We start from the raw sequence: 14,196 nt of genomic DNA on the forward strand, positions 1-14,196 counted from the left end.
ATACCACAGCACGTTTAACCTGGGTTGACTGTGTGTGTGTGTGTTTGTGTGTGTGTGTGTGTGTGTGTGCCTATTTCATGGCATAAATCATGGCTCAGCCAAAGATGATACATGCTTAGTGACAACTGTGAAAAATATTACAAATCTAGATCATGTTAACAAAAAACACTCAATCAAAGACACACACAGACACCTATTAAAAAAAAACATAATATTTTACAGGAGTGTATCAATTTTTCAAATCTTTGAATGTTCAGGCCTTAAGCTTGTATCTTAAAGAGGTCCTCAATAAGTGGCATTATTTGGGTAACTGCAGGTACAGGAAGGATGGATGAACGTCACTGCTATGTGTTGCTATGGAAGTGTTATCTCTTGTAGAGACAAATTTATACACAGACTAGAAGGGATATTTTTGGAGAGTTGAGTAGTTGGAACGGAAGTGATGACATCTTGGCTGTGAAGCTTGCACTGTGAAGCTTCAATAAACCCATCTATATTTTCTCAAGTTTCTACACACTTACCCAAAGACTCTCTTTCGCTCAAATACACACACACACACACACACACACACACAGACTTGAAAAAAAACAACCATTTTTACCTGTGCTGTCTTCAGGAAAGTCAGCTTCAGTCTTCTCATCATCAACTGCTTTATTCATCCTGATATCTACTTTAAACACAGAAAGAAAGTCTGATGAGGTGAAAGTGACTTCTTGGTACTGTTGGAGCAGTGAAATGAAAGTATAGATTGCATAGAGATTGAAGTAAAACAGAGGATAAATTCTTCACACGTTAAACTCATCTGTAAAACATCTTTGTATTTGGGATGCATATCCACAGAGGGTTCAATACATCACTTTAATTTGTAGCATTTTAAAATAAAAATTATTTTGCTGAATTATGCAAACACAAATTTTATTGTTTGGAAAAGTTAACTAAAAACAAGCAGATGAATACAAAGTCATTCTGGAATATGAAGCATATACTTCTGGTCTGAACTTCTGGTCTTCTATGATCCACCATGCCTACTTCAATCAAAAGGTGCAGGCTATTTGTTGGTACCCTGAATAGTGAAGGCTACAGCTGGGGGATAGAGCGTGGGACTCAGTTTTTAAGTCTCGGCTGAAAACATATTCGTTTAGTCAAGCCTTTAGTGAATAGTTTTTTTCTTAGGTACAGGGGCACACAGGCATAGAGGGTTTCACAGGCATAGAGTGTTGTGGTGAACTGGGATGTTTGGATGCTGTCACTCCCCCACTCTCACACGTTCACTCAGGTTTGTTGACAGTGAAGTGGCTGGAGCTTTATGTCCCAGGACTCGCTCATGTCTGTGTTAGCTTCTGGCTCTCCCTTTTAGTTATGCTGTCATAGCTAGTCTTGCCGGAGTCCCTGCTTGCACTCTGCACTCTAATTACATGACAATAAGCTTACCTAATAATCTCTCCCTCGCCAGCTCTCTCTCTCTCTCTTTCTCTCTTTCTCTCTCTCTCGAGCTATACATGCTACTTCTGAGATGCCAGTGATTCTGACCCCTTCTGCTCTCCAGATCTGCCTGATCCATCCTGATGCCCTACTTCTGGTTGGAGTTCTCATCACTTGGGAACCACTAGCTGCTACTGAGGATGCATGAAGATGGCCTAAACTTCAATTGCTCTGATAGCTTTAGGACTGCAATTCCCACAAACAGTTTTGCACTCAAGTCTCCATCAGTGAACAGTTTGATAACTTAAACAAAACAGACTTCATGTTAAACCTATAATGAATTTCCTGGTTACACATTTGCACTATTTGTCCATGTAGTACACAGTTATAGAAGGGAATGATTTATAATGGCACTATCGGGTGTCACCCAGATGAGGATGGGTTCCTTTTGAGTCTGGTTCCTCTCAAGGTTTCTTCCTCATATCGTCTCAGGGAGTTTTTCCTCACCACCGTCACCTCTGGCTTCTCATTAGGGATAAATTTATACATTTAAAATTTATATTCTGAGTTTATATATTTCTGTAAAGCTGCTTTGCGACAAGGTCCATTGTTAAAAGTGCTATACAAATAAAATTGAATTGAATTGAATATACTTTTGGGTAATTACATAAAAAAAGCCTATAGGCACTGTGAGCTGTGAAACAAATTTATGTTTTAGTCACATGTCCCAATCTCATCTCAGTCTCATTACAGTTAGAAACTGCTGTTCATTTGTGGCAAACACCAAGCTATAGCACTGCAATCCTGCACTTAGAACAAATCCAGGTTCTTATTTCATGGTCATTCTCATCATGAACTTCATGAATTATTATATTAGTATGTAGATGAAAAGAATGAAAGAATTCAGGACAGTCACGTATGTTATAAGAAAAATTATTTTTAACCCAATGATATGCTGTCAATGTGAAACATAAAAGTATTCCTATAACATATGAAATGTTCAAAAGAAAAAATCAATCTTTTGCAGGTTCACTGTGAAAAGTAGAGACTACTGGCCTGCATAAACAATTAATAGATTATTTTTATGGAGATTCTCTAGTACACAACGTAAAAATATTATATTTGATTTATTTCACAGTCTACTACATCTAATAATTCAATATTTGTTCAAATTATTAATATTTGTTAATGTTGTTTACTGGCTCTTAGAAATTACTGTAATGTACTGTAGAGGAGATTCTAACAGTTTTTACTTTTACCTACTTTACTAGACCAACCAAACTATGGTGGAAACATCTAGGGCTGGCTTGAGTAATTTTAATACTCAGGTATTCATTTGTTTGATTGGTATTTGTTCCTCTTGTATAAGTGCATCATGTACGCAATTAAATAATTTTTTCTCCACCTGTGTAGTGCAGTCTATGCTCTCATTGAGGACTGACCTAAAGCATATAACTTATAGGAGGACTGTCATGTAACAGGTATAATGGTATAATGTTGTGGGACTGAAGTCATAGAAACAAGTTTAACTTTATAATTTTCACCTTATTTTACTTCGGTTGCACAGCTACTGAAATGTGTACACCTCTTAGAGCGTAGGCTGTTTTAAAAATTCCCCAAGAGTAAATGAGTGGTATGCATACACTATTACTACAACTTTGCTGCCTACTGGAAATATTTTGAACTTCAGTAATTATTATTGTTGCCCAGCAATGGCCTGGCTTCCTGCTCAGGGTGTCTTCTCACCTCATGCCCAGTGTTCCTGGGATAGGCTCCCTGTGACCCTGACCAGTATAAAGCAGTTACGGAAAGTGTGTAAACTTTATTAAATGATTATTTTTCGGAGAGCCCCGCAGAGATATGCTGCCCTACGGGCTATTTGGAGCAGCAGCTCAATATATGAAAGCATATTTCTTATGTTTGAACAGAAATATAAGCTATATCTTTAGGGTTAAATATAATATGCTCAGTAAGGCAGTGTTTAGGTCACGCAGCTGGAGCAAACTACTAACCAAAAACAAAAAGAATAATGCATCTCCTATTAGTTCATGTTAATGGGGTACGAGCAGGGCTGTGAGGTTCTGAATTTATTGGTCACGTGTTGCAGATAGAATATATACTGTACATCAAAAATATACACCACAGTCCCAATTCACACCACAGTTCACACCTAGTCTGAAAAAAAAACCCAGAATACTCAGCCTGCTGTCCGTATCTGTATTGTATTCATATTCCTTTAGGACGCATTATCCAAATAATAAAGCTATACTTCCTGTGTCTTGTGGGTTTCATACTATCACATCTATCATATGTGTGTGGACATTCCTAGACACTATCTCTGACATTTTGCTTTACAATTGTCTATAGAAATGTCTATAGAATTGTAAATTTCTAAATTGTAAATGTAAAGTTCAAGTAAGAACAAGAGTATAATATAATAATAACAATAATAATAATAATAATAATAATAATAATTATTATAATAATCTAAATGTGTGAGGATTTTCGGCTGAGTTTCATATTTTAAATTCCCATATTAAACACAAAATGAGCTCCATACTGCACATGTCCTCCTCTAAATATGTGTAAACAACAAACACACCTCATGCAAACATTTTTTATACACACACACATACACACACACACACAAAACGTATGTGGCGGCTCACATTCCTCCAGAGAGTCAGTCCTGACATTTCATTATTACTGCTCTTACTTCAGCTCGTTTTGATGTTCTCTCATTAGCAGAGTCCGTTACAAACAGCAAAGTTAATTAACCCGTAAACCATACCTCAGGAGAGATCATTAGAGCACTGGAGAGAGAGAGAGAGAGAGAGAGAGAGAGAGAGAACTCACCTGGAAAGCAGACATTTTGCTATAGCCACCATTTTATAAATAAACCTCAGCTCTGTCTACTAGGTCAAATTGGTAAAAGTTAGCAACAGGGTGAGAGGAACTCATCTCCAGCACCTTCAATCAGTGTCATAAGGACAAAGACCTCTGATCACTTAATTAACCTGATTTAAATTTTAATAATTTCCTTATTAATATTCGCACTGCTCCTTGGTTTTATGAGTCCAAGCCTTGTTCAGGGCACTGGTCTAAAAACTGGGATAGTACACAAAAGATACGAAATCTGTGTTTTATCAACAGATGAGAAAGAGTGGTGAGCAGACAACACACACACACACACACACACGCACTTGAGAGAGAGAGACAGAGAGAGAGAGAGAGAGAGAGAGAGAGATTCCGCACTGGAAAGTGCTAATCACTTAGCAGACCATTGTCACTCTTCTTTCTTTCCGCCCATTACAACTGTCAAAAAGGAAAGTGCAGGTGCATGACATGGCCACATGGGGGCAGCCACCTCATGCAAGACTGAAATGATCAATCAGTTCTCCTGATTGAAGCCAAAAGTGAACAGCTAGCTGAGGTTTTTATTTAAAGTAACTGCTTTTACTGCAGTACAGATATCAATATCCACATCACACATCGACTGGAGGTTAGTTTTCTGGATAAGAACATTTACTCCTGCAGACCATGAGGAACGCACAACCAACAAAGTGAAACTATACACACACACTCCACTCTGTCTACTGACCAACACACACACACACACACTCTGTCTACTGACCAACACACACACACACACGATACACGTACACACTCCACTCTGTCTACTAACCAACACACACACACACACACGCGATACACGTACACACTCCACTCTGTCTACTAATCAACACACACACAAACACGCGCGCGCGATACACGTACACACTCCACTCTGTCTACTAACCAACACACACACACGCACACACACACACACACTCTGTCTACTAACCAGAAAGCATATGCGCACACACACACACACACACGCGCGCGCGATACACGTACACACTCCACTCTGTCTACTAACCAACACACACACACACGTTACACGTACATACTCCACTCTGTGTATCGTGCGAGCGTGTGTGTGTGTTGGTTAGTAGACAGAGTGGAGTGTGTACGTGTAACGTGTGTGTGTGTGTGTTGGTTAGTAGACAAAGTGGAGTGTGTACGTGTATCGCGCGTGTGTGTGTGTGTTGGTTAGTAACCAACACACACAACCAACACACACACACACACTCTGTTTACTAACCAGAAAGGGAGTCTTTTTAAGAGTGCTTTTTGAATTGTAAAATGTCAGAATTGTCTTTTAGAACAGCTCTTACTGCCACTCAGTGCTTTCCTGTTTAAATACTGATGTTATTTGTATTTAGAATATTGCCATTTTCTTTTCACTCTAATCATCTATTCCCTCTTTACAGGTCCACATTGGAATAAAATGTGGAATTTAACTCTGTAAGGGATACAAATATCTATTCAAGTAAAACAGGTTACTACTCCTTTACATTTAATGTTGTGTGCAATTTGCACACACACACACACACACACACACACACACACACACACACACACACACAGAGAGAGAGAGAGAGAGAGCATGTTTTAGCATGTTCTGGAGGTCACCCTCCTCCCTTACATCTCCTTATAACCCCTTCAGCAACGCCTGTCAAGTCAGTGATAGACAGCGTGTGTGTGCGTGAGTGTGTGTGTGTGTGTGTGCGTGTGTGTGCATGTGTGTGTGTTAAAAGAAGTGTGTTATTTTAATTTGCAGTTAATGTTTCACCTGTAGCTTGCTTTCACCTTTTTCATTTATAAGCCAGCCATCTACTGTGACTAACACTACCAGCAAAAAGGCCAAGCTTTGCAACTTCATTAAAGGTTAATAAGGTTTCTACACCTGGTGTAAATGCACTCGGACACACACACACACACACACACACACACACACACACATTCCCAACCTGAAGTTCACACCTCGACCGCCTCCTCCAGGAAGGAGAGGTGGAGGCAGGCGGGTCAGGGTGTTATATCTTGTTGGCTGTTGACCCGATTTAAAGACAATGGAGCATAACAATGGATGAGTACAGGTTTAAAATTACACCCCGGACTCACTTTCTCCTCCTCTCCATCTCTTCTGATCCCTTCTGATTCTGTTCACAGATCACAGGACATGTTTTATAAACGATGTGTACAAGGATCTTCTGATGGATCAGATACTTTCCAGGCTTTTACTAGGTACTTATGACATCATAGTTCTTTTTATCATACAAACTACTTTGAACTTACAGAAAATAATCAATTTTCCTGTTTCTTCCATCCCACTCTTTTTCTGTCTTTTTTCTGTCTCTCTTGTGTGTTTCTTTTTTTCCCTCTACTTGTCTCTCTTTCTCTCCCTCACTCTCTCTCTCAACCTTCCAAATTCTTCCTCTGTCTTTCTTTCTATCTCTTTCTGGTCAATAGTGGTCATGACATCACCAGACAGTCTCTGCTCTCCAATAGGGCAGTTGCAATCCACGTTGCTAGGCAACAGCAGTGAAAGATCAGTGTGTGTGTGTGTGTGTGTGTGTGTGTGTGTGTGTGTTGTGCATGCGTGTGGGTGTTTGCATGTGTGTGTTGGGGAGGAAGTTGGGTTGGGTATATATGTGACCGTCCAGTCAATAAATGAGTGAATGAATGAATGAATGAACGAGTGAGTGAATAAATGAGTGAATGAACGAACGTACAAACAAATGAATGAATGAATGAATGAATGAATGACCCATCCACAGTTATGATGTTGGGGAAATTTGGTGGCATGCTTTGAGTCCCCTTAAAGGCAAAATCACTGCAGATCAGTACACAGTTATTCAGACTGGAGGTGTGTATGAGAGTTTTTTTTGTAATCCAATTCCACTCCTGGAGTATTCTGTAATTCCTAATGGACTCAGCCGGTTCTATTTTCCCCCAAATTATAAACAATATAGTAAGTGGAATAAAAAAAAAGGGTAAAGCATTTAGTGAATATGAATAAACACATTAGTGTTAATCAGCATGGCCTTTCTTTGGCCATGAGCTGAGCACTCACTCCCGCCCACATCAACATAAAAACTGTCCACTCCCACGACTTTTTCGTTGCATCCTGCAGGATCCTCATCCTCTAATTCCTACTTTCTCCACCATTATCTGATGATGAAACATACCTATCCTGGGAGCAGTCTCTTCCAGGACGACACTGACCACATCCACAGGGCACCAGGGCTCACCGAATGGCTCGATGAGAGCGAAAACGATGTAAAGCATACGCTGTAATTTGTTCTTTAATATGTAGATAGCAGGCATTTGAATATCATCGTTCATCTACAATTCATTCTCATATCGTCTCATTCGTTCCTTTAACTTATAGCAGGCTGTGTGTATTTATATGTTTTGAAAATAAGTATATGTGTCTCTCTGTGTGTGTGTGTGTGTGTGCGTGTGTGTGTGTGTGGTTAGTTCCTCTAGCTCAGTACGTATGCACATGTTTGTACATGTATGTCTCCAGTGGCGTGCATTTCTCAGAGAGTATTTGTAAGAACACACTGGTGCGTGTGTGTGTGTGCGGGTGTGTGTGTGTGTGTGTGTGTGTGTGTGTGCATGTGTGTGTGTGTGTGTGTGTGTGTGCATTTGCGTGTGTGTGTGTGTATGTGTGTGTGCATGTGCGTGTGTGTGTGTGTATGTGTGTGTGCATGTGCGTGTGTGTGTGTGTGCATGTGCGTGTGTGTGTGTGTGCATGTGCGTGTGTGAGTGTATGTATGTGTGCATGTGTGTGTGTGTGTGTGTGTGTGTGCGTGTGTGTGTGCGTGTGTGTGTGTGCATGTGTGTGTGTGTGTGTGTGTGTGTGCGTGTGTGCATGTGTGTGTGCATGTGTGTGTGTGTGTGTGTATGTGTGCGTGTGTGTGTGTGTGTGTGTGTGTGCGTGTGCATGTGTGTGTGCATGTGTGTGTGTGTGTGTGCGTGTGTGTGTGTATGTGTGTGTGCATGTGCGTGTGTGTGTGTGTATGTGTGTGTGCATGTGCATGTGCATGTGTGTGTGTGTGTGCATGTGCGTGTGTGAGTGTATGTGTGTGTGCATGTGTGTGTGTGCGTGTGTGTGTGTGTGCATGTGTGTGTGCATGTGTGTGTGTGTGTGTGTGCATGTGTGTGTGTATGTGTGTGTATGTGTGCGTGTGTGTGTGTGTGTGTGTGTGTGCGTGTGTGCATGTGTGTGTGCATGTGTGTGTGCATGTGCGTGTGTGTGTGCGTGTGTGTGTGTATGTGTGTGTGCATGTGCGTGTGTGTGTGTGTATGTGTGTGTGCATGTGCATGTGCATGTGTGTGTGTGTGCATGTGCGTGCGTGTGTGAGTGTATGTGTGTGTGTGAGTGTATGTGTGTGTGCATGTGTGTGTGTGTGTGTGTGTGTGTGCGTGTGTGTGTGTGCATGTGTGTGTGCATGTGTGTGTGTGTGTGTGTGTGTGTGTGTGTGTGTACACACGAGAGCGAGTGAGAGTGCATGCGTCTCGGGAGTGTATATTATATCCGATACAGTAGCTCTTTCTCGCACCACATATTTCTGGGCCGATCGATACTTCTGACTCCCTACAAGACAATAATCGCTCTACCCCTCCCCCTCTAGGCATCGGCTACCATTATTACAACTCTCTCCTGGGAACGCATGAAACAGGGAGAGGAGCCAACACTCTCTACCTCAAATCATCTATTCATCCACCTATCCCTCCATCCGTCCTGTACATGGCCCCAACATGAGTTAAAGAAGAAAGTACAGGGATGGAGAAAAGGAAAGCATAGATGCAAATGCAAAGGTTAGACTAATGGAGAGATGGACAGAGGAGAGAGAAAGAAGAGACAGAACAAGAGAGAAGAGTGACAATTTTACAATAAAGGTGATTGTGATTGTACAATAAAAGGAGGGAACAACAAAGACTTACACAGCTGCCTCCTAATAAAAGGGAATGGAAAAGGTGCAAGGCCTGATGGAGAAAAACACACACACACACACACACCATGACAGTGTACATGATATATGATATATGATGTGATATATGTATGTGGTATGTGCTACAGGAACAGTCAGATTGCTGGCTTTATAGGTCTCCTGATTGGGTTGGACTTAACTCAAAGTGAACGCTTATTTGAGTCACACAAACACACTTTCCTGTCTTTTTTTCTCTCCTCAAATATTGCCCTTCTTGACACCCCTTCCTGCATTCTCTCCATCACTGATATATACACTTCTCCCTCTGTCTCTCTTTCTGTTGCTCTCTCAAACTAATACCTCTTTCCTCCCTTCCCCCGTCCTCTAAGGCCATCATGTATCGCCCCGTCCTGCTCCTCATCCCCTACTCTCTTTCTTCTTTTAATATTTCCTTCTTTCCAACTGTACCGTTCACCACTAAAACAGGCATTGTGAATTATTAAATTAATTTATTTCTTATTAAACAACATTAATAATATTCTTACATGCAAGACATTTCAGTGTAGGCCAGAGAGAAGGAGAGAAGAGAAAACAATAGGAAAAGAGGGAAAAGAAAATTGAAACGGTGAATGTTGTAAGATTGGGAGGTTAGAATGGTTGGAGGGAGAGGGGAACCGGGGGTTAGGAAATTGGTCTAGCTAGCGGAACAGCTTTTCACCCCTTTCTTGCACCTACCACCCCTCCATCCCTCCATCCCTCCCTCTTCCCTATTCTGTTTTGTATTCTGTGGAGATGACAGGGAGAAAGCTTTATTGCTCCGAGTTGGTATCGATCGGGGCCCCTCACGCGGGGAGCTCAGACCAGCGCATGTTGGCAGCCCTTTTGCAGCGCCGGCTGCTACACCCTCCCACCAGGACCCCCCCCCCCTTTTCTTTTCCTCTCTCTCTCTCTCTCTCTCTTCTGTCTACTCTGGGATTCACATCTGCAGCTGTCTGTTTATAAAGGTTAAGAAGCAACAAGCACCACTGCACTTTATTTACCTAACTGCTTTTTTTCGTCTCGCTCTCATGGCCTTGCTATCCAAACATGAATGAAAACACACTCACATCATGGCTCCCTTCCTCCAAACCCCTAGAGTTAAAACGCACATAGTAGCAGCAAAGCACAAATGTTCCTGTTGACACACAGCAAAATGGAAGAAGAAATTCAGGTGGTATTTTTATTTATTTATTTATTTAATATAAGTCTACTTCTTTTATATAAGTCACTTTGGCAACTTTTATAAAGCATGCTAATGGTGGAATGGTGTAAAGCAAAGGGACGAGTTGGATTCGGAGATTAGAGGGGTGTACATGTTGACCATCTCCCTAAGGGCTCCAGGGGAGAATGAGGGAGAGATGGATGGAAGGATGGATGGATGGATGAAGTCCTGCCCTCCACTAGTGCCCTTGGGCAAGGCTTTTCACCCATGGTTCCCTGGGGTGTGCTATACTACTTTCTCTCCTCCTCTTGTGCTCGTTCTCGGTGCCCTTGTACTGTTTCTGTAAAGACGTTGCCACTTTGACTTTTCTGTATAACAAAACTCCATTTGGACTCGGCTCTGTGTTCATTCTTCTCTTTTTTACTTCCTCTGTCCACCTCAGAGCCACTTATGTTCACTCACCAAATCAAAGATATAAACCCTCTCCCACCTCCATCCATCTATCCATCCATCTATCTATAGCTTGTTCTCTATTGCTACATTTTCAGCTATAAGGCCTTCAAGCACTATAATTTAACAAAGGACATAAAAATCTGGCGAGTTTGGATGTCGGAGGTCCGCGGTTAGGTACGTGCAAGTGATGCTGTGCAATTTCAAAAACTGTAACTTGTCTTTGGACAAAGTGAAGCTCATGTGGTTAATTTCTTTTATATGTAGATTAAAGCTTTGTTTTGTAACAATTCTTTTATCACATTAGATTAATTTATCAATTATTAATTAATAATTAATTTATTATTATTATTATTATTTATAAAAAAGAAATAAAAGATGTTTACAGCTCACTTTGCAAAATTTATATTATTTACTGCATATTTTATTATTGTGTAATTTTATTATAATATTCTGCATCACATTAAATTCATGTGAAAAATAAATTATTGTTGGCATATCTGTTTAAACAAAAAATCTAGTTTTTTTAATTAAATGTGAGATATGATATTATAAAATATACAACAATACTTTAACAGATTTAAAGATTGTAGTAGACCAGTAATAAATATGACATAGATAAATATCTCGAGAGTACTGGCTTTAGAATCACTGCCCCAGTTATACTACATGCAGAATTTCTAATGGGGAGAATGAACATAAATATTATTATTATTTATTTATTATTATTCTGATCATTGTGAAGAATGGAATATATCTGAGTACATGCTAACATGTGGCTAACATACATACACACTGATACACTGACAATATATCTGTTGATTGCAATACAGAAAATGTATTTTGAAAAATGATCTTAATAACGATCTAAAAATCATAATAAAATGTAAAAAATTGTTTATAATAAAAAGGTCAAATAGTATAATAGTAATAGTAGTATACTATGTACACACACACACTTTATATATATATATATATATATATATATATATATATATATATATATATTTTATATATATATATATATATATATATATATATATATATATATATAAAGTGTGTGTGTGTGTGTGTAAAAGCATATAATTGTGGTCTCTTGATTGCAAGGCTGTGGTCATGCTGGGTGCAGGGTGGAAGATGGTGTCCAGGATAGTGAGGTGTTTGCTGAGTGGCACCACAGAGAGAGTGAGAGAGAAAGAGGTGGAAAGTGAGAGAGAGAGACTGAGAGAGGCTTTGGAGAGCTCCAGTCCCCCAGTCGACCGCCATTTCACACTGGTGACCAGCACAAATTGGATCAGGCGGCGTTCTCATTGCACCAGCAAAAAAAAATAAGATACAGAAAATGGCCGGATCTCCAGCACTGCAACACTGAGTGCCGAGCCGGCGGGAGGAGGCTCATACAAACCACAAACACACTACATCAAGTAGAAAAGGCTAAATGTTCTCTATGCTTCATTTCAGACGATGTTTATGTCATTCCACGAACAGCCTTTGATGCCTTCAGGAGCAACTTTCTAAAATAAGATATACCCATAAGGAGGCTTATCATTACATATTACATAATTATGCAGCTTCAAATATCAACACTTACTGTACATGTATTCACATTAGCATTTAGATTTAAAGCGTTTTTAACATTTTTGTATTAATAAGCCAAACTAATTACAGAACAAATCCAGGTTTCCAAGGACAGTTAAACAGACTACTCACTTTAATCATCATTATTACTTCTGTTTATACATTGTTAGTGGAAAATGTGTTTAAACGAGGACCTAGACAGCATTTGTTGTGCATGTTTCAGCTACTGGAGCTCTGTATGAGAGAGCACTATCAGATCAGACAGTTTCACACCTTTTGTTGTTTTTTTTATTATTGTTTAATTTATTATGCAGTAGCCCTGTCCAATGAGGGTCAGTAATAAGGTCTCTCATCTGGGATTAATGATAAAGAACATAATTAAATAACTATAACACTTATCTTAGCTTTTCCACTGAACATTTAGCCATGCGTTTAAGTCCATCTTTGCTATTATGTATGAATATTATTGACCTTAACTCTTGTGAATTTAGGAGAAGTCTATGGAAGTATGAAACACATGTACTACTGAATGTAATACTGTTAAGAAAGACATGTTCAGTGAATCTTACACAGCAGACCTGCGTTTTAGGAAGTTTATGCAGCTTATATTGTCCCTGTATTTTGGCCCTTGCACCTTTTTTGTACACAATACTGCCAAAAGTATGTGCACCCCTGAACATCACACCCATCTGTGGTTCTTCCCCAAACTGTTACCACAAAGCTGAAAGCACACAGTTGTATAGAACGTCTGTGTGCTGTAGCATTACAGTTTCCCTTCACTGGAACTAAGAGACTCAAACCTGTTCCATCATGACAATGCCCCTGTGCACAAAGCGAGCTCCATGAAGACATGGTGTGTGAAGGTTGGAGTAGAAGAACTCGAGTGTCCTGCACAGAGCCCTGACCTCAACCCCACTGAACACCTTTGGGATGAACTGGAACACCGACTGAACCCCAGACCTCCTCGACATCCCAACATCAGCGCCTGATCTCACTAATGCTCTTGTAGCTGAATGAACACAAATTTGGGGTGCAGTCCAAGAGTGGAGCTTATTATAACAGTAAAAGGGAATAAATCTGGAATGGGACATTCAACAAGCACATATGGGTGTGAAAGTCAGGGGTGCACATACTTTTGTAGAAGTATTTTTATGTAGAAGTATGCCTTGTAAGATATTTGGATGGAGAGTAATATACAAACAGAAGTAAAACTACTGGCAAGCTAAAAATCTAAAAACTAAGCTAAGTCTCATAAGGCTCAGGTAACCTTTGTGTCCACTTCAGTTAAAACAGCGTAAGCTGTAAGCAATGGAGCACATCATTTCATCTGCACAGGGTCGATGTGAGTGTGCACAAGAGTGTTGGCATATTTGTTTATGCGTGAGTGTGTGTGCATTGTTAGCGCCACGTGCACACTGTGTTTACACTTGGAGAGAAGGGCACGCGGGGCCGATATCTCACGGCAATCAATATCAGGGGCAGAGAAGTCGGTGGGGACGGGTGTGTGTGTGTGTGTGTGTGTGTGTGTGTGTGTGTGTGTGGGAGGGGATCGGTAAAGAAAGCAGGTTATCTCCTGTCATTAATGGAGGGAATCCCAGGCGAGTAGGGTTTGTGTGTGTGTGTGTGTGTGTGTGTGTGTGTGGGGAAGACCTGGATTCATTCAGAAAAACACAGACTGTTTGGCATCAGCAGAAAGCAGACAATTATCTGTATTGATTAACG

General features: G+C 40.3%; 1 protein-coding gene across 1 annotated transcript in view; it reads right to left on the bottom strand.

Moving 5' to 3' along the window:
* The window catches only part of LOC113534955 (POU domain, class 2, transcription factor 2), a 62,891-nt gene that overhangs the window by 31,066 nt on the left and 17,629 nt on the right, over positions 1–14,196 (bottom strand). Inside the window, exon 3 of the mRNA XM_053231552.1 lies at positions 602–667. Coding sequence (XP_053087527.1) covers positions 602–667 — 66 coding nt within the window. The remainder of the gene's footprint in view (positions 1–601; positions 668–14,196) is intronic.

Source organism: Pangasianodon hypophthalmus, chromosome 29 (genome assembly GCF_027358585.1).
Source record: "Pangasianodon hypophthalmus isolate fPanHyp1 chromosome 29, fPanHyp1.pri, whole genome shotgun sequence".
In the NCBI taxonomy this organism is placed as follows: domain Eukaryota; kingdom Metazoa; phylum Chordata; class Actinopteri; order Siluriformes; family Pangasiidae; genus Pangasianodon; species Pangasianodon hypophthalmus.